Source organism: Haliotis rubra, unplaced genomic scaffold (genome assembly GCF_003918875.1).
Source record: "Haliotis rubra isolate DU_JTF1 unplaced genomic scaffold, ASM391887v1 Scf1035, whole genome shotgun sequence".
NCBI lineage: Eukaryota > Metazoa > Mollusca > Gastropoda > Lepetellida > Haliotidae > Haliotis > Haliotis rubra.
The window spans coordinates 3,450-25,744 of NW_025764932.1; the positions used below are offsets into that span (position 1 = coordinate 3,450).

At 39.7% G+C, this 22,295-nt stretch overlaps 1 protein-coding gene across 1 annotated transcript; it reads left to right on the forward strand.

Moving 5' to 3' along the window:
- Positions 1 to 2,190: 2,190 nt before the first annotated feature.
- On the forward strand, positions 2,191 to 7,885 carry LOC124273637 (sodium- and chloride-dependent glycine transporter 1-like). Its single transcript, XM_046708915.1, has 6 exons — positions 2,191 to 2,273; positions 3,350 to 3,474; positions 3,929 to 4,041; positions 5,509 to 5,609; positions 5,930 to 6,103; positions 7,281 to 7,885. The coding sequence occupies exons 4-6, from the start codon at positions 5,520 to 5,522 to the stop codon at positions 7,398 to 7,400; spliced, it is 384 nt and encodes a 127-aa protein (XP_046564871.1). The 5' UTR covers positions 2,191 to 2,273; positions 3,350 to 3,474; positions 3,929 to 4,041; positions 5,509 to 5,519; the 3' UTR covers positions 7,401 to 7,885.
- Positions 7,886 to 22,295: the final 14,410 nt, after the last annotated feature.

Here is a 22,295-nt window from a genome sequence, read left to right on the forward strand (position 1 = left end):
TGATCCGACAGCTTCATAGTCCGTGAGAAGCTGAAGTCCGGACATCTTGAAGATACCTGCTCCACCATCTCCACTGGCAACCGTGACGTCATATAGAGCGTTGTTTCCTGTATCTCCGTCAGAGCACGTCAGATCAGCCAGCGATGTATCTGACATAAAAATATATTCACCAAAATTCACCAAGGTGGAAATAAAGCAATAGGGTTTGATTAAGTCAGTTTTCTTTTACACTGCAGATTGTGGTATTTCAGCTACATTTGAACGACCTGTGATACCTAGATGATCAAGACATATAATAATATTAAAAACATCTTCCCGCATCTCCTTCGATATGCATGGTAGGATACTACAGAGCTATCATTCCACTATGGGGCAATATTGAATAAATCTTAAAACCGTAAACCGATGATAACAGTTTGTTGTGTATCTGCCATACTGTAAGTATCACAAAAATACATTTCTACATACATAGAGAGGCGGTGGGGTAACCTAGTGGTTAAAGCATTCGCTCGTCATGCAGAAGACCCGGCTTCGATTCCCCACATGGGTACAATTAGTGAAGCCCATTTCTCGTGTTCCCCTCCGGGATATTGCTGGAATATAGCTAAAAACGGCGTAAAACCATACCAGCACTCGCACATACATAGATGATCCAACAGCCTGATGATTCGACAGCTTCATAGTCGGCAGGGGTAGAGTCCGTGGTATATCTCTCCTGCCCTCAAAACCCTACATTGGCTTCCAACTCGCTTCAGAATCGACTACAAAATCCTGCTCCTTGTTTTCAAGTGTCTAAACGGTCTAGCTCCAAAATACCTCTCGGATCTCCTTACACCATATCACCCAACTAGATCACTCCGCTCAAGGGACCAGTCTCTCCTTGAAATACCACAAACTAGAACTAAGTCATATGGGGACAGGTCTGCTCCTTGTTTTCCAGTGTCTAAACGGTCTAGCTCCAAAATACCTCTCGGATCTCCTTACACCATATCACCCAACTAGATCACTCCGCTCAAGGGACCAGTCTCTCCTTGAAATACCACAAACTAGAACTAAGTCATATGGGGACAGGTCTTTCTCTAGAGCAGGACCCTTCCTCTGGAACCATTTACCATCCATCCTTCGTTCCGAAACAGAACTGTCCAATTTTAAAAGTGGACTCAAGACGCACCTATTCACCTCTGCACATGGATAAAGTGGACTCAGATAGCGTTTTTGAGCAATTAGATTGATAAAAAGCGCTTTACAAATATTTGTATGTATGTATGTATGTGTACTTGACAGTAAAACCAGACGTACCCATTAATTATATTTAGCAATGACATAACTTATAACCCCTAGTGGCGTCATCTTATTCTTGTCAGGTGTATCCTGTTCGTAAGGAATATCCCATGTCGAAGGTATATTCTTCACAAATGCCTGCACTTTTAATTTGTGATTGTACACATTTCATACAAGATGCAAAATACTAATTTAGGGAAATATGCAGAATTGTGTAAATTAATACGAAACTAGTACTTATATTTCAGTGATTCTAACCTACAGCCTTTGTATTTGTAGCCTGATGACGGAACTATGCTAAAACACTTTAAATTGCATACTTTTGCAAAATGACCTCAAACGGATTAAGGTTGTGCTCTGCGTTTGAGCATGACAAACACAATGTCGTAGTTTATTCACTGTTTTTCAAAAATCTAGGAGCAAAAAGTCATAAACAACATCATCATGTGTTTTCATTTTCATTTCATCTGTGTATTAACAGTAGGGCACTGAAAACCCACAATGCAATGTACGCCCGCAAGAGCAAAGGTTTGAAATGCTTTGGAAACACCTGTAATCCATGTTTCAAATGTTTCTATTCTTTAATAAGTTGAAAATAACCTCCTCCGCTGTCAGAAAGGAATGACATGCCCGTATTCCCAAGGCTTGTATTTCAGAGGATGTCAATACTGGGTATTCTTTGCACTGACGTTATGCACATGTATTACATTTTCAGTCAAGACATCGAAGCAGCTGGTTATAAAATTCACATACTGACTGAAAAGGCTACGTATACCTCCTGCAGTGTTTTCTGTGATTTCCACTGTATACACGGAAGGGCTGAAGACCGGAGGAAGGTCGTTGATGTCCTCCACTGTGATGGAGAAGGCTTGTGTTGCCGTGAGTCCTGACGAGTCAGTGACTGTCACAGACAGGTCAAGCTGAGTCAGTCCAGTCTCCAGATCAACGTTCTGGGAAACTGTCAGCCCACCAGTACTGGAGTCTATACGGATGTACGACGCGTGGGTCCCTGAAATATATAACCTTGCAAATATTCAAGTGAAAATATTCATGTAACCATTCGTATAATATGCATGAAAGATTAACCAAATGTAAAGATAGATTATAAAATACAAAATGTTTCAATTTGGTTTTTACTGTAGATGCAATGTAGCAATGTTGTCTGATTATTGTGCCCACGATCGGTACAGTAGTGTTATCAGTGTCGTAACATTCATACTTTGCAAAATTGTGATGATTGACATACACTGACGAGTACAAAAAATATACACCCTAAAATATTACAAACGTTATCAAGCTAGGCAGATCTGTTGTGAGAAGAAGAATGGAGGAGGAATTTATTCAGTATAAAGGCCACAGACTCAAGTACAACAACGAGAATGCAAGAGATATGTATAAAGGTTGCTTTAGTTCGCAATATATGTAAAACATATACAGTACAACCAGAAATTATTGAGAATTTAAGATTGTAATTTTTATATCTTTTCCCTCATTACTCACGTATTAAATGTGAATATTAGCAGAACATAACTCCAGATTCAAAGACAGGGGAACAGTTAGTATTTTGTCAAGTCACCATGGGCAGCAATGCAGGCTTCAAGGCGAAGGGGCATACTACTGATCAAAGAAGTTAGAAAGTCGTGATCCATGCTGTCCCAATATCGGACCACCTCTTCTTTCATTTCAGCAATATTTGTCATATTTTTCTTATTGACACGTTCCTTCATAAGTCCCCAAAATGGGCTTCACACATTGTACCTATGTTGGGAATCGATCCCAGGTCTTCGGCGTGACGAGCCGACGCTTTAACCACTAAGCTACCCCACCACCCCTAACGATTCATAAACACACGAGTATAGTACAGTACGAATCGTACAGGGAGCCTGTATGACAGACATTTCGCTTTTCCTATTGCTCAAAGTGGAATCAGTGTTGGAGGAGGATCGAGACTGGTTGTTTAATGGCGTTGACCTTTTGTATATTATAGTTATGGCAAGGGTTTTGTTGGTGTCTTGATGAGAAAGAGATGGGTGAACTACTAGTAATTAATATACATGTATATTGACAGAGACTGCCTCATACTGGCCTCAGTATCAGAGGGAACCAGCATCTTTTCTGGCCTGGTCACATTTGCTGTTCTCGGGGTGATGGCACAGAAAATGGGTGTTCCCATTGCAAAGGTAGTTTCATCAGGTAGGGGAATTTTTCATTGTTTTTAAAGGCAATCACATTATTATATTTGTACAATCGCAGTATAAGATAGCAGAAAATCTTGAAGAACAATCAAGAAAAGGGTTTTTCAGAGGATAGTAGGTTGTTGTCCTTTGAGGTAATTAGCTACGATTTACAAGCGGGCAAGACCCAACAAACCAACCAACCAACCAACCAACCAACCAACACCCTCCCCCAACACAACACAACACAACACAACACACACACACACGGCTCTAGTTGATGTGTGCAGAAATGGCGAATTTCAGGTCGAGTTTGTTGACAGATGTCACCATCACTATTTGATAATTCTTCATAGACACATGCTCATGATGTAGGCAAAATCGGTCAATCGAGCATTGGTATGGGTATGGAATGGGTTTTACCGCTTTTTATTTGTATCAATATTTTAATACATTTGATGTTTCTGTTGAAGGTCCAGGTTTAGGATTTGTAACCTATCCAGAATCTCTGGCAAAACTTCCGCTTCCTCAGCTGTGGTCATTCCTGTTCTTCCTGATGCTGCTAATGGTTGGTTTGGATTCGCAGGTACTAATCTAAGTGCTCAACTGAGCACCTCTCAGTGAACTTGACCTTCACTGACGTCTACCGCATAAAGACAAGTTCACCCGTTTCGCAACCATCTGATTTGTTGAAGGTTTGCATTTCACAATGTCAAAACAAAACAAATGAAAAAATATGAGACAACAAAACCAGTCGCTTTGGACCTTACAGATGAGGTCTCAGACTCATGTTGTAACAGAATGAGTTATATTCACACATTATTGAAAATTAGTCTTCAGAGAGAAAGCACATATATCTATAGCATAGTAACATTTTGAACTACATATATCCTAGACTGTTTTCAAGTGGAATCCTGAAAACCCTGATGTATAATGTAGAATCTCTAATGGTAAAACACCTGTCGTAAAAGCTGAGGCAAAACATATTACATACACGAATCTTTGGCGATTTAATAAAAACCATCAAATGCATCCCCACGGAAAGCCCATGTATATGCCTCCTACATACATCGAAGATATGGACAAAAGCTTTTGATACTTGTGAGACCTTTAAAATACGATATATTCATTGACGTTTGCGTAATTGTCCGGTTTTCGATCATGTCACCATATTTCTATGATGAACCTTTATGTATTATAGAGTAGGGGGTGTTGATACTAAACCGGGGCCTAGTTTATCGATTTTCTGACCCGCAGTGGGGGCCTGTGTCCCGGTCGTATGTTCAACGTGATTCGTGAATGTTCTCCAGTGGATAAAGAATGTTCTAGACTCTCTTTCAATCTATATAAAGGCTGGCTGTTGATTTGAGACAGGACTAACACACGAAATTACACATGGACTTTTTATATCACTGGAGTTGTGTACATCTTTCTGCCGTCTTCTGCCTACCGTGGTTGTCTGTCTGTCAACATCGTCAAGACAGATTGTCTACTGACATTGTAAACTACCTTCAGTTAGAATATCCGCTCTCGTTGTAAATGCCAAGACTCTGGTGAGTTAATATTTCATATTTGAGACCCATTACTTTAGATTTGTGACTCAATTGCATTGTACTAGAAATCTGTATTGACTATTGTGATTCATTGTAGCTTGCTCATTGGTTGTTCAGTATATTATTGAATATTTTAGACTTGTCTGTGTTATACTTTGCTGGTTCAAAGAGGACTCTTAAACCTTTTTGTCACGGCAAATTGTTAACCGTAACAACCTTTACTTTAAAAAGACTAGTATAAATATAGGGGCGTTGGGGTAGCCTAGTGGTTAAAGCGTTGGCTCGTCACGCCGAAGACCCGGGTTCGAATCCCCACATGGGCACAATGTGTGAAGCCCATTTCTGGTGTACCCCGTCGTGATGTTGCTGGAATATTGCTAAAAGCGGCGTAAAACCAAACTCAGCCAGTCAGTCAGTAGTATAAATATAAAGGCTGGAACCATATGGACTTAATATGTATATGGTCATAACATAACGAGGTGAATGCATGCTTCATTCAGGGGCAAAACAAATGAGCAGGGACGATGAGATGATGACTGGCAAAGCACTATCGTCACCAGTAAAGATCCTCTTGGCCTTTGTGACACCGGCAATCTTGATGGTAGGTAATACAGTTTAGAGGAGTCATGATAACAGTTCCGGCATCTCGGTAGTGCCTTCAACACTGTGTATGACATTTTTTCTCTTTGTATTAATCCAAGAAAGGTGTAATTATGAATTTACCAAGGAGAAGAAAATCTGCCGAAACTGTCGCCGCTGGGCGTTAAAGACAAAATAGCTGAGAAAAGCGTATGAATGGATCACTCAGAATCAAGACACCGGGTGTTGCGAGAAAGAGTACAACTGTTCAAAATATTCTAAACAATGCACCACAAGACAACTATAACCACACTGAATGTAGTGTTTGTATCTTTGTTTCAGACAGTTTTCATCCTGACACTAAACAACTACCAGCCACCGACCTACGGCAACTACGAGTTTCCCAGCTACGCCAGTACAATAGGCTGGTGTGTGGCCGTCATCTCCACCCTCCCTCTCCCGGTCTACATGGTACTGGGTGTCAAGAAACACATGGCAATCCATTCTCTAAAGAAGGTAATATATGATTTCATGTTTGCGGACCGAAGGATGATATACATTATCGGGCTATTCTCCTAAGAGATAGCCAGTAGTATTTTCATTTATTATTACATGTTATACGAATGAGTGAGTATGGTATTACGGTGCTTTTAGCAATATTCCAGCAATATCACGCTGTAACCATGTCGGAATCGAACCCGGTTCGTGACGAGCGAACGCTTTAACCACTAGGCTACACTAACGCCCCCAAAGTGAAGTGTGAAGAAAGTTATGATTGTCGTAAGAAAAGGCATCTAATCGGGCAAGTGGTCGGTCACACGCGAGTCCGATACCATGGATAGTTCCTCACGTTGTAACCATGTGGGGATCGAACCCGGTTCTTTGGCGAGTCGAACCAACGCTGTAAGCCCTAGGCTACATCACTGCCCCATATGTTATACGAGACCATGACGAACATATAATCTGTGGAACGACATTCTATGTGAGATATTCTATGTTGGAGTTACTTTGCGTGTGTGATTACGGCCACCAATAGAAATCTTAAATGGTATATATCATGTCATAAATGGTATATATCATAGATAGATGATAATAAATATTTTGGATATATCAATCTTCCAGCTGGTTACAAATATTTTCAAATCTAAAAGATCGGAAGTATATGAGATCTGGAGCTTTGACATCTCTGTTCACGAGGTATTGTTTGAGGCGTCAGTGGAATGGAATGTCCCGTTGGGCAAGGACACATGTACAAATGCGGTGAAACTTCAAAAGAAATTTGGTAACTTTAAATCTCAATCTTTTAAAACTTATTTTAGAAGTAGCGAGGGAATCGAAAACTGATGACTGCCAAACTACAGGCAAAGTTGAAATATGGATGCCTATGGGTAGCAGAATGCTTACAGTCTTTGCTCGGCACACCAAAAATAGGGATTTGCTGAAAGCAGCGTATCACTCCTTACAGTTTCGATATTGCCCAAAAGTCATTTTAGTCCACCTTTAAGTCCATCTCTTGGTGTCCACAGAGATGAACATATGTAAATATAGTTTTATGATCATATGTTTCGAATTAGTGGATGAAAAATTACTTGCATTTGGGAAATAAAATAAAGTTATGTACGGGACGAGCAACTGCTGCATCCATTGACCTCAACCTCAGCCTCTAATTAATGCACATTTGTTCACCTTGCAGAGTATAAAGCTGGCCTTGAGGCCTGCTAAGGACTGGGGTCCAGCAAATGCCACATACACGATGAATCAGCGCACAGAAATACCTTCGCTCAAGGATAACGTCATGGACATGTTTAAATAATTAGACCTGAACTTACCTAAACAGTGTAATAGTTCACTGAATGATGACATACCAAGGGCGTGCGTGCGTGTGCGTGCGTGTGCGCGGCGTGCGCGGGCGTGCGTAACCTGACATTGCATCGTTTTGACGGTATTCCTGAACCATAGATACTTATTGATATATTTTGATGGAGGTAATGATAAAAATTGCATTAAACAGCCATGAAGGCATAACTGTCAGTTATATTTGTGCGTGTATGTGTTATAATGAATATGTTCGTACGTGTTAAATACCATGTGATAAGGTGATTATGATTATGAATCAGAACGTATAACGTGATTGATGTTGAATTCATAGTGCAATTCATAGTCCTAACGTGACTATTCCATTATTCCATTACACTGATTTTATGTGCGCTTTCCGCCATAATGCGTATTTCACACACGGAAAATCAGAGCACCGACCAAGCTTATTGCAACGTATCGATTAACAAGTTGAAAATAAAACATTATCCTGAATCGGTCCTTACAGCAGCTAGCTGTGAAACCAACAATCAACGAACCAATGGGATGTAATTAACAATTTATTCTTAAAGTTCACAAATTAGCATGAAGGCATCACAATGACAGTACAAAATAGCGTAGCCATACAAATTCAAAGGTAATATAATCCAAGCACACTGAGTATAGTTACAAAGACAATGGTGGTAATATTCACCTCTCCGTAACAGTAATTCAACTGTTAAGAAGTTAGGTCTAGGCAGAATATCGTAGGGTAGAGAGTGATCACACAAAATGCTGGCCTTCTTATGAATGGATATCCTCTTATGTACACACAAATAAGATTCTAGAAATTGCTACTACGACACATAAGGTTGTAGTACCCTATAGCAGCTTCCAGAACTTTCTGTCTAAATCTAGCACACAACAGCTATAATATTATATACATTTAATTGAGAGTAGCAAAAATAACATAAGGGTATGCATGAGACTGTTTAACAACAACCATGGATATTTGTGATTAATACAGTTACAACTGGAAGAAGCCAATTGTACGTGAAGGGGAAATTTGACATTGTTCCTATTGGGTAACATTTCAACCTTTGTTATAGCCATGATGTAACTTGCCTGTTCATTATGTTCTGTTGTGTATAACGTCTATTTAAAGGATATGTTTGTGAATTGTAAATATGGCATCTTTCCTATCCCGTAACAGTCTAACGTTTACTGTTATATTCCTGTTCATAATGTTCTGTCGTTTTATATAAATTGTGTGGTATAAATGTAACATGAATTTGCTTCATATTGATATATTATTATTATTATTATTTTTACATTAACACACGGTCATGCTTAAATGTGTAATCTTGGCTGCTTGAATAAACGTTTCATCCTGTACTCTGTCTTCCATCGTAATCGACTGACTGACTGACTGACTGAGTATGGTTTTACGCCGCTTTTAGCAATATTCCAGCAACATCACGGCGGGGGACACCAGAAATGGGCTTCACACATTGTACCCATGTGGGGATTCGAACCCGGCCTTCGGCGTGACGAGCCAACGCTTTAACCATTAGGCTATTCCCACCGCCCCCATCGTAATCGAGGGGAGAGAGACTTTGAGATCATGTTCAGATCATGCCACTCAGTGTGAGTGACTGTCCGGTGGGTGTGTTAACACGATTTTAACTGTATTCTATTTTATTCCACGTTATTACTCAGTGTTTGAGTAAAGGCCAAAGTGGTGCAGGTCTCAGACGTGTACCACTAGGGTGAAAGGGCACAAGGACTGACTGACTGACTGAGTTTGGTTTTACGCCGCTTTTAACAATATTCCAGCAACATCACGGCGGGGAACACCAGAAATGGGCTTCACACATTGTACCCATGTGGGGATTCGAACCCGGGTCTTCGGCGTGACGAGCCAACGCTTTAACCACTAGGCTACCCCACCGCCCGAAAGGCACAAGGAAGGGTATAATGCTGACAAACCAAGAAGCAGTCAGGGCTAACTGGGATTCGATCCCCAAAAGATAGGTTTCTGGGACACCCAAGGGACTGAAACGATCCCCGTACCTCCTCGTTTTTACGTGGTTATAAAAAGGGTTCAATGCTTTCATTTAGACAGCTATTTAGATTTTCAGCTTAAAGACAAATGTTATTTTACAACTGCTGTTGCAAAACGTTATGTTGTATCATGCTTCTGGATGTGCTCTGAACGTGATGCTTGGGTTTGTGGTATGGTCTGCTGTTGTATAGCTGTGATGAAGAGTGAGTGAGTGAGTGAGTTTAGTTTTACGCCGCACTCAGCAATATTCCAGCTATATGGCGGCGGTCTGTAAATAATCGAGTCTTGACCAGACAATCCAGTGAGCATCGATCCTGTGATGAAAAATTTGAGTTGGTTAAAACAATACCAGCTAAAAAGGACATCCGTTGATCTAGTGAAACATCCAGTGATTAGGACTAGGGGCGATGTAACTAGTTGCTTGGATATGTGCGCTATATAAATATCCTGTATTAATACATAATTTATAACAGAGCAGGTGTTCAGTTGAACCCTACTTTTTATACTGGAATGGGGCCAACTTTCTGAGGCGTCCCAATTTGCTGGTCAGTTGTGATATATACCAAGGCCAAATGTCGGGTTTCGCTCAGACTATGAACTTCCGGTTGTCGGCACCATATCAGTTAAACGATTTTTGCGACCTTTGGTAAAAGATTTCTTGCAATTATTGAAACGTTCTTTTCGCTGTATGTAGTGTGTGTATGTGTTGAATGATGTACATATTACATAAATATATAGAGTGAGTGAGTTTGGTTTTACGCTGCTTTTAGCAATACTCCAGCAATACCACGGCGGGGGGCAGTAGAAATGGGCTTCGAACCCAGGTTTTCGACGTGACGAGCGAACGGTTTAACCACTAGGCTACCATAACGTCCCTCATGAAGAAAAGTGCAGTGTATATTGATATGAGTGTTGAATGTAAATCTCTTCCTAAATCAACAGTCAAATAGGTGTGTTAATGGCTGTAATTTGATATACATTCTTAATCAAATGGGACTAGGGGCGGTGGGATAGCCTAGTGGTTTAAGCATTTAAGCAGTATTGGCAATACTACAGCAATATCACCAGACAATGGACTTCACACATTGCATCCTTAAGGGAATCGAACCCGACCTTCAGCGTAAAGAACGATCGCTTTAACCACCCCTTGTCCATACGGATATATCATGTAATACTATGACAGTTTGAAATATGAATATGGTAACTAGCAGCTAGCATGGTGGTATGAACGTATCGCAATATCAAATCACACATACCGTAATAGTTAAATATTTATCCCGTCAAAATGATTTCTATTTCAGACTGTCTGAATGTGCATGTTTATATGATCCGGAATAATATATAAATCGAAATTGTTTTTAAGTTCGTCAAATAAGTGTTTTTCTCAAAATGACAAAATTACAAAATAACTTAACCTCAAATTAGCATCAGCTATCAAGCCGAAATATATGATAAACATATTTGGCATTTTTCCGATAGTAAAAAACTGTTATTTAAATGAGAACATTCGCGATAATAGCACAACCATGTTTTTAGCCTTTGAGTGTGTTATAGAAATCATATTACGAAAGCTTACTTTAATACTGACTGAACCCGAAATAAGTACTATGAATAACCACATATATTGATATATATATATATGTATATAGAATATTATCAACAATGTGTACATACATCATACAAGTCAGCTGTTGAAATATCTTCGTACAACATGTAGCGTTATCTAATATAGCAGGTATTACTACTATAGGTGGCAGTGAAATCATCATGTTTATAAATGTCTCATGCATTATTACATTTCATGAACACAACTTTCATATCATTTACATTGCAGAGGAGGTGTTACAGTAATAAATATCTCAACACTCACCATTCACTAAGATGTACGTACCTTATGGCTGACCCCAGGCTTCAGATTATGCAGCCGCGTTGACTTCGCACAACATATGATCGTGAAACATAGTGAAAGGTGTAGAGAAGTATTTATAATTACATTTCCTAAAATTGGTCGAAGCGCACGTACAATCTCCATAACAAGCCCGCAAGATAGTCAGAAATACACTCAGTTGGACCCCATTCGTCACCACTCGCCCCTATCCGTAACCTCCAAGAAGACTCGTCCCCCACGCGATACTTGTTATGTGCGAAAATACGACAAACCAACCAGAACGCGCGTAAATGAGCGCGGTGCTTAGATAAAAATAGTCCTGAGTACTTAAATCGTTTATGGCATTATGTCATTGTTTAAAAAATCATGAAAAACATATATCGAGTAATATATACAGTAGCGGTACGAGATCAAGTCCAACAAAAGACTCTGTAAAGTTTCATTTATGAAATAAAGCTTTTGTCAGGCCCTTATCTCTCTCCGCTTTTGTATATACCAGGTTCAAACCCCCAGTTAACTTCCTGGTCACTATGACCGCGAACCAAAACTTTCCTGATCACGTGACACTATGATAAGCTCTATGTCGTGTTGACCTCGAGGAAACAGTTTAATGTGAATCGCCTATGATCTCTTTGGTGTTCATAATGAAGGCTTGCCGGACTTTTTTTGTACCCCTTGTTCTATGTACTTTTTCTCGTCTTCGCTGATAGCAGACTTACGAGACTTGGACCGGATTTCTTGTTTCATCCTATGGTACTTGTCGAGTTCAGAGAGGACTCAAACGAAACTCCTCCTCGGAGACTTTGCTGTCAGTGAGTGCGGTGGAGATGTGCTCACTTACCGTGTTCAGCTTTGCTTCGGCCAGAACCCTGTTCTTGTCGTGCTTCAACGCTTTACACATGCAGTCTGTGGGATGCAAACTTAAACACCAACCCCGCCACCCCTACCACCCCAGCTGTTATTTCGATGCCTAGCACTATGGGTGCGGCTACGATGGTTGTCATAAGGGATGTATCAACCCCATCCACGACATTGAAAGCCCCACGGTACTTCTTACATAATGGGGGCGGTGGGGTAGCCCTAGTGGTTAAAGCGTTCGCTCCTCACGCCGAAGACCGGGTTCGATTCCCCACATGGGTACAATGTGTGAAGCCCATTTCTGGTGTCCCCGCCGTGATATTGCTGGAATATTGCTAAAAGCCGCGTAAAACCATACTCACTCACTCACTCTTACATAATGTTGCCCGTCTGTCACGGTCTTGTTCTAATTGGCGTTTTATGTCACATAACTGTCTCAAAGCGGAACCCGTCTACGGTTTCCAGTGTCCTCGCTACTTCCTCTACGACTGGGTACAGCCCCATCCTGTGTGCATATAATATATCTTATGAGATATGTTCTAATTCGGCTTCATTTAATAGGTGATCAATGTACTTTGAGGCTTATAAGGCTTAGATTCTCGTATAGGAAGATACGGGAAAGGTCAATAGGTAACTCTCTGGTCTATACTAACCCACGGAGTCTATTGAGGGGAGCAGTGGGAGGTCCCACCCCAATTGTAATGACGATACGGCAACGTGTGGGGATTCGTATTACAGTGTCGTCCCAATGTACTGTCACCCCAGGTAAAGTTGCAGGCCTGAACTCCTTCATAGCGCCCCCAAGAGCGACTTCTATGATGAGTGTCGAGCCTGGTGCCATAGTCATAAAGGCCTGATAGGGTAACTTTAAACATCAATCCTGCCAACCCTACCACCCCAGCTGTTATTTTGCCCAGCACTCATAGGTGTGCGGCCACGATGGTGCCTGCCGCACTATAAGGGTCAGCGTCCACGATGCTTATGCTATAACTTTTAATTGTGTTTCCTATAGATCACCTGTTCCGCCCCTAAAGTCTCGTGCTGGGAAATCTGGTGAGAGTTTCTTAATGGGTAAATCTGCGGATTACTACTAAGATTCCCTTGTAAGTGCAAAGGTGGCTATGAAGGCGGGAATGTTGTCCGACCCCCATCACAATACCAGAAGCAGGATAGTACTGGTTAGTCACATGCAGGTGATCACGGGTTGACTGTTGAATGATGTACATTACATAAATATATAGAGGAGGAGTTTTGGTTTTTACGCTTTCGTTTTTAGCAATACTCCAGCAATACCACGGCGGGGGCAGTAGAAATGGGCTTCGAACCCAGGTTTTCGACGTGACGAGGCGAACGGTTTAACCACTAGGCTACCATAACGTCCCTCATGAAGAAAAGTGCAGTGTATGGCTGATATGAGTATTGAATGTAAATCTCTTTCCTAAATCAACAGTCAAATAGGTGTGTTAATGGCTGTAATTTGATATACATTCTTAATCCAAATAGGACTAGGGGCGGTGGGATAGCCTAGTGGTTTAAGCATTTAAGCAGTTTTGGCAATACTACAACAATATCACCAGAGAATGGACTTCACACATTGCATCCTTAAAGGGAATCGAACCCGACCTTCAGCGTAAGAACGATCGCTTTAACCACCCCTTGTCCATACGGATATATCATGTAATACTATGACAGTTTGAAATATGAATATGGTAACTAGCAGCTAGCATGGTGGTATGAACGTATCGCAATATCAAATCACACATACCGTAATAGTTAAATATTTACCCTGTCAAAATGATTTCTATTTCAGACTGTCTGAATGTGCATGTTTATATGATCCGGAATAATATATTAATCGAAATTGTGTTTAAGTTCGTCAAATAAGTGTTTTTCTCTAAAATTACAAAATGTACACCTTAACCCCAAATTAGCATCAGCTATCAAGCCGAAATATATGATAAACATATTTGGTATTTTCCGATAGTATAAAACTGTTATTTAAATGAGAACATTCGCGATAATAGCACAACCATGTATTTTAGCCTTTGAGTGTGTTATAGTAATCATACAAAAGATTACTTTAATGCTGACTGAACCCTAAATAAGTACTATGAATACCACTACGTATATATATGTGTATATAATATTATCAACAATGTGTACATACATCATACAAGCAAGTGTACATACATCATCTTCGTACATCATGTAGCGTTATCTAATATAGCAGGTATTATTACTATAGGTGATAACATCATGCTGTTTATTAATGTCTCATATATTATTACAATCATGAACACTACTTCGCATCATTTACATTTACATTTACATTGGAGGAGGTGTTACGGAGTGAGTAAGAAATATCTCAACACCCCCCATTCACTTAGAAGTGCATACCTTATGGCTGACCCCAGGATTCAGATTATGATCCTGAAACATACTGAAAGGCGCTCAAGGTGTATGCTTGTGTAGAGAAGTATTTCACTGATTACGTTGTAACATGACCCTGAACCTGTACTATAACGAACCACGTCATCTTCCACTTTACTTTTCTCTAATAGCTTCTCCTGTAACAATGAAGTTCCATGTACTTTGACACGTATCCATGTTGCATTCGAGGAGTGTTTCGTACGTCCCGAGTAACATAATCTAGATTGTGAAAATTGCGGATTTGGATTATACAGTTTACAGTAATGATAGCTATGGCAAGTACTGGGCCTTCCTGGTTGTTACTGAGCTGCGCCTCACCACTGGATTGTAAACCCATAAAGATAACAATCTAAAAGTCAGAATATTTTTCCTCCTCGTTAATTCATTTCCTCAATGGGTGATAAACAAAGGCAGTGTTCAGGGAAACAGACCCACGTTGACCATTGCACATACTGAATCAGTAGCTGTCCACATTGTACGTGAGTTTGTGGAGTTAATTTTCTAATTACTATTTCCTAATTTACTATCTAACTTTATATTTATCTGTTTTGATTATCACATGAGTAATTAATCTGAGTACATCTAGGAATCCCAAATCTCAGACCAGTTCCCATTCTAGGAATAGTGCGAGATTAATGTATCAAACATGTTATATGAGTGATAACGGGGATAGTTATAACTATGGAATACTGTAAGGGACATTCTCGCGGTCTCGCATTCTCGCCATCTCGACCTTTGGAAACAAGCTAAAAATGCCAAAAGTGCGAGGATGCGAGATCGCGAGATTTGGCCAAAATCTCGCGTTCTCGCGTTCTCGCGATCTCGCATTCTCGTGTTTTTGGTACATAGCACTTTTTGTCAAACGTCGACAACGCGAGAATGCGACATTTGTACATGCTGTCAAATCTCGCAATCTCGCAATCTCGACTTGTCAAATAAGGCCACAAAACACGAGAAATCGAAAGAAAGGGAAAATGGAACAATGCAACATTTCATTTTCTCGCGTTCTCGCGATCTCGCGTTTTAAACACTTAAATCGTTATTGCATGCGTAATATCATAAAGGTCAGGCGCACGCGCATCTTAGTAGTGCTATGGTCATGCTTCCTTCATGCTTTTCATTTCCCCAAGTAGCATTTAGCAAACTTATATCACATTGCTTGAGAATGCTATGTAATTTACATACACGATGTGTAGGGTAGTGTATATAAAGTCCGCTCCTCCGTTGTTACAATTTCCTATGTACTTAAAATTCTCCAACGTGTTAAATTTTTATTTAACAAACGAAATTAATGAATATGAATGTCAATAAAAGTGAAAACATGAAAAGTGTCCGGAAACTGTAAAAATATTAACGTCAGTGAGTGATAAAATAGTGCATAAAGCCGCAACAATTTGCAGCTACACCGTCAGTTATAGAAATAATCACACACCAGGTGAGTTTCTCCATGATGATGCGATATCATATACGGCTAGCATATTCATTCAAACAAAATTCTAACCGACCAATTTGTAGCAGTCGGCTAAAATGAGCGTGTCTGATGTTTTCCTCGACACCATATTCACTAGTTTTAGGACATAAAATATTAATTGATAGATTTTCTTCCGCTCCTGCCAGACTACAAAACACTCTGTTTTGCATGATTAATTCGTCTCCAAGTCCCCAAAAAATAGAAATGCATTTGTACCAATAATATTTGTGTTCCTGTGGCAGCCATGATATAGTGGAGCTTCAATGTGTTATTAACCACAGACTACGGGTTATGAGTGACATATCTGTTTATTTCCATATCGTGGTGGAAGAAGTACAACCTGTAATAACAATAATATACACGATATACACAACATAAAATCACATCTGATGAACATGTCATCATAATAAATAGAGTGCATAAATGTGCCTATCAACAATCATATACAGGTATTACGCGATGCAATATCACAGGTAACTTACGTGATCACGTTTATGGTGATATACAAAATGAGTGTTGACATAAAGGCTTATAATAATACACGGTATAATAATGAAATGAGACAATAGATTCTATACAAAGAAACCTGTCCTGTAGATTTGACACGAGAGTGTGTCTGCACATCCGGCAGCCGAACAGTCAACGCATGCAATAATCCCATATAAGTACCTCACACTGATCAAATGTAATCTTTGTCAAGTACATACAATATACACGATAGATGAGATATATCAATCTTACATGATACAGAAAATAGTTACCAAACAAGAACTACTAGCCAGCATATTGACTACACATATAGAAAACAAACCATAAGCACATTCATACAAGTTAAATGGTATACTGTGTATTGACTTTTATTTTGTCATCATGGGCATATTTATACCTATTTTGTGTGTAATGATTAATATTAGGGTTTAATTTACTATGTATGTAACAATTAAAATGTATAATAACTAACCTTTGATTCTGACCAAACAGTGACCCAGAGAACTGAACATGAAACACAAAGAGACCCGTAAAGGTCCGGGTTAGAATGTATCTTCAGTAACCCATGCTTGTCGTGAGAGGCGACTAACGGGATCGTGTGGTCAGGCTCACTGACTTGGTTGACACATGTCATCGGTTACCAATCTCGCAGATCGATGCTCATGCTGTTGATCACTGGATTGTCTGGTCCAGACTCCGTTATTTACAGACCGCCGCCATATGGCTGGAATATTGCTGAGTGCGGCGTAAAACTAAACTCACTCACTCACTCACTAAAACACAAAGACAAGAGGCAGCTGAACTGACAACTAATTGCAACTTAAATACATAATATCCTCATATAAGATAATGATAATTTGTTATTCATTTACGTACACAATATACAACCACTCGCGCGGTGGGCCAGCTGGTTAAAGCGCCGGCTAGTCATCCAGCTAGGTTGAGGTGTCGGGATCGAGCCCATCTGTGACCGGGTGTAAAAACCTTGTAGTCAAATTTGTGTGCAGACTCTTTCTGTGTTGTCACAACCCCTAGTGTACAGTACACAACCCTGTGCACTTAAAAGAACCCACGAATCCGTTGGTATATGACAAGATGAGGTGGCCACATGAATACGTGCGAACACTTAGTTGCGGGTACATCAACGTGCAGTCAACTACGACAAAGTACTGTGTCCCAGTCCACCCAGCTGTGAATGGGTACCTCGTCAGGATGAGAAAGTCACAATATACTCGGTGCGCCTAGAGGCAGCAGAGTTATATACTCCCAAAGGAGTTGAGATTGATAATACTATGTGCCGTTGAGATTGACATCAATGATCGAGGAAAAATATACCAGCGCCTTGAGCAAGCAAGGACTAGTTGCGTGCATATGTGCGATATATAAATATAAATTATATAGTATGACCAGAAAGTATTGAGAATTTTAGGAATATGTTTAATTGGATATCTAGTATAAACAACCTTGACCAGCTATCAAGTGCTTGGTTTCATTGAAGAGAGACTACTCCGTTAATCCTTTTTCATTAGTTTGTGAAGAGTTATCCCCTTTTGTTTACTTGCTAGCAGACGACATTTTCAGTGATCCTCAGTATGGATGATTTAGAGAAGAGGAAGTTGATTTTAGAGTATTATAACAAGGATATCAGATCAGCTTAAGTGGTTTCAAGTAGAACAGGCATCCCTTTGTCCACTGTTTATCGTGTTTTGAAAAAATGTTGCAAGTGGATATGGCATTGAGCACCAGGGGAGGCGCAGGAGTGGCCCAGAAAATTGACTGTCGGTGACAGGAGGCGGCTTGGTATTCTTGTTTCTAAAACAAACGAAAGGACCCTAGAAAACTTAAGGCTGGATATGATTGATAGAGCAACTGTGGCTGTCTGTAAGGAGACAATTAGAACTGAGCTGCATGCAATGGGTTGGCAGAAAAGACGAGGAATTCCATCTACGGTCATGAAACCTGAACAAAAGTAGGGAAGGTTGAACTGGTGCTTACAGCATAGAAATTTTAACTGGGACAATGTGATTTTCTCAGATGAAAGTTCTGTGTGGCTGTTTCCTAATACACTGAAATTCTGGACCAAACAAACTGAAAAACCTTTGTATCAGCGCCCAAAGTATAGTCGAAATTTAACATGTGGGGTGACATATCTGTGTTATGGGCAACGCCCTCTGTGTATTTGAAGGGAATATGAACAGTGAGCGGTGCACAGATATTCTCGAGGGACATTTACTTCCATCTGCTCACGTGTACTATGGAAATTTTGGATTATCCAGCAGGACAACGACCCAAAACATCATTCAAAGCATTCACAGGCCTGGTTTCCGGACCCAAAATATGACATTATTAGATTGGCCAAGCTATAGCCCTGACCTAAATCCAATTTTTTTTACATAGAACTGTATGGGCAATTGGTACAAAAGCACGAGAACGCAAGATCGCGAGATCGCGAGATTTGTCAAGTGTCGCAATCTCGCGTTCTCGTGTTTTTGAAAATCGTGATATGTATCTGCTGCGCCATCCGCATGCCCAATTGATGGTATAAGTATAGATTGATGAACAAAGATGAAATCTTTTTTACTTGATAATATTCCCATCTTCATTATGATGATAAGAAATGAAAACATTTGCAGTTTACCATCTACCAGTGGTAAAAATGTTAGGACTGAAAAATACCGAAGTCAATGTACGTCTTTATATTTCGTTTTATAATCCTAATTAGTTTATTATCATATTTTTATGCATTTTGAAACTTATTAAGAAGCGCACGATCTGCTTATACTTATAGTGAATATATAACATGACTGGAATATCTAGACATTGTATAGATTGCCAACGTGAATCATATTTCACACACACACACACGCCCGAAGTGCGACCTAGTGTATGTTGCATCATTACCAAACCGAAACATGAGTCTCATCAATCAATTCAGACAATGACCTACTTTTCATCCGATCCGAATTTTCTCTTGTGAAAGTAAAGTAAAATGACACTACACACAACTATGGTTACACTAAATTCCAATTTCTTGTTTCATAAGAAAAGGGTATTTACAAATTAATTTCAATTTTAAAGTTTTAAAAAGTCGTATTTCTATATTTTATGTCGAGGTTTAGGCAGCATGTCGTTAACTGAGACGTCACAGACTGTCCCTGTTTAAAGTAAAGGATAAAACACGACTCCGAGGTTTTGGTAGCAAATGTAAATCCACAGATTCGGGATAATCCCTCGAGTCGACATTTGCTACCAAAACCGAGGAGGAGTGTTTTATCCAACTTATGAACCGTCTTGAATGTAAAACACAAATATGTAATATTTTCAATTTGTGCAATTGTTTTGTGTACATGTACTGAGCAGAACATTGATTGAAGAGCCCGCAAATGATGGAACAGTCGGCAATGCACGCGCTACCCGTGTCCTGCACGTGCGCTGCCCACAGTACCCGTTTTGTGAGGAACACATGGTTCATACTGACAAATAATCTCATTCTTCACAGCGATCCTTCGATCCTTCGTAGCCTAGTGGATAAATCCGCCAAGCAAGAGAGCGAAAGAGTGCGGGTTCCAAATCAGTTATCGCCACTAAATATTGGAAATTTTCATAATGTGATATTTTACGATGAGTGATAGCAAGACAAAGTTGTATCAATCATTAATAAGGGTCATTTCAAAACCTCATATCATGTTAAATAACGACCATTCAAAACCCAGATTATGAAATGGTCGAAATTTGACATGATTATGCGGTTTCGAAACGTGTTCTTCAAAACCTAAGTTTAGAAATGATCAGTGCAAAGTCACAGCAGAGGTCTACCTGATTCTGGAAGGAACCTACTTTACTACAGACAAAATCAGATAGGTTTATAAGAGGTTGTACAATGATTCACAATTCATCTGACTGACCGGTTACACCTGTTATGTGTTCTTTGCACATATTGACTTTATTTTTGTAACAAACAATGTGATTGATATAATATCAAGTCCGTACCAGACTTTTCTAGCGGCCGAGCCTCGTTTTGAGATTTCCACGATTTCCAGATTTCCGCACGCTGTACGACAGAGCACGCTGCACGACGTGTTTGCAATGATTAGAAGGAGCGTAGTGTTTCAATATACAAGTGATTAGATGTATAAAAATTATACTGATTAATATCATGTGTCCAGTCGAATGAGTTGGTTTCAAAATTCTGAACTGGTTATTGTACTAAGTTGTGCAGTAGGACGGAATCCAGTCAGCAGGAAATGAGACTGTTGTGTAATCAATGTTTTGATTTGCTTCATTCCGAAAAAAATGATTCTGTTGAATGCTACAACAAATGAATAAAAGCAAAAAAAATAAATAAATAAATAAATAAATAAAAGCATAATACATACATTGAAATTAAAATTGACTAAAGTTACAGCAACAATGCCAGGTTATTACCATGTTCTATCAATATCCAGATAAAGTGACTATATGCCATTCACCTGCAGCTGACAAAGAATCCTGTTCCATGTCATGTATCTTTTAACAGTCTATTATGCGAAAAAGCGATATATCGTTTTAGGTTTTTCACATTGGTATATAGTGTCATTGGTCACCCATGATAGAACACCTGGCAACTAATTGCATGATGTCCGCCATTCTTTTTAAAAAAATAATTTAGTTAGCCAATAATGAGCAATCAGTCAACTTATTGGCGGTTAATCTTTTGAAGGAAGGACGTTGTTTTTACACAGGCAGTTTAAGACAAGGTGCATTCAGTATAGATTATCTCATAAAGCGTGAGAGATCGCAGATCCAAATCGTGGTGATCGCAAGAGATATCCATGATCGTGAGGTATCTTGATAATCGTGGCAAAATATTAAACATGTTTAATATTTTGCTACGATCATGCCGATAGTTTTAGCTATCGCTTCAGAACGCGGTACTGCGTAGTAGAGTATAGAAAGAATCGTGTAAGAGCGTGAGAAAGCGTGGATTACATCGTAATAACGAGTACCAGATGTTAGTCCCATTGTCCCACGATTCTACTAAGATCTATTGTGATTCTATAAAGATCTTTTACGATCTATTATGATTCTATTAAGATCTTCTACTCTATGTCACGTTGTACACAATCTATATCGCTCTAACTTTTGTTACGATTCAATGCATTTCTATGAACTTTTTAACACGCTGTACTACGAATAGCGTTCACGATCTATCACGATCTATTACGCTCCCTTGTGCTGCGACACGTTCTTCTGCGTTTGGTGTGCTTTCCTATAAATTGTGTCACGCTTCTAGAAAAAAATTCATTGTGATTTCATAAATAAAGCTTTTGCCAGGCCCTCTCTCCGCTAGTGTGCATACCACTTTTTGCTCGCCCCCCAAACTTCCTGGTCACTATGACCGCGAATCGGCACTTTCCTGGTCACGCGGCCTATGACTTAAGCCAACACTTCCTGGCCACGTGCACTATTGTGATCACTCGACAGGGAGGTAAGTGTTGTTTGTCCTAGCAATAAATTTTCACATCAATAAACTATATAATGTTGATCTCAGCGAAACAATTTAATGTGAATCTCCTATGATTTCTTTGGTTTTCGTAATGAAAGCTTGTTGGGCTTGTTGTATCCCTTGTTCTATGTACTTTTTTTCTCGTCTTCACTGATGGCAGTGCTTTTACGAGACTTGGACCGAATCTCTTGTTTCATTCTGTGATATTTTGCGAGTTCAGAGAGGACC

Excerpts from the sequence above, each read along its gene's own strand:
- LOC124273637 (XM_046708915.1), top strand. The coding sequence starts at position 5,520 with ATGAGCAGGGACGATGAGATGATGACTGGCAAAGCACTATCGTCACCA. Across the intron at positions 5,610-5,929 it reads TGACACCGGCAATCTTGATG|ACAGTTTTCATCCTGACACT; the intron begins GTAGGTAATACA and ends TCTTTGTTTCAG. Across the intron at positions 6,104-7,280 it reads CAATCCATTCTCTAAAGAAG|AGTATAAAGCTGGCCTTGAG; the intron begins GTAATATATGAT and ends TTCACCTTGCAG.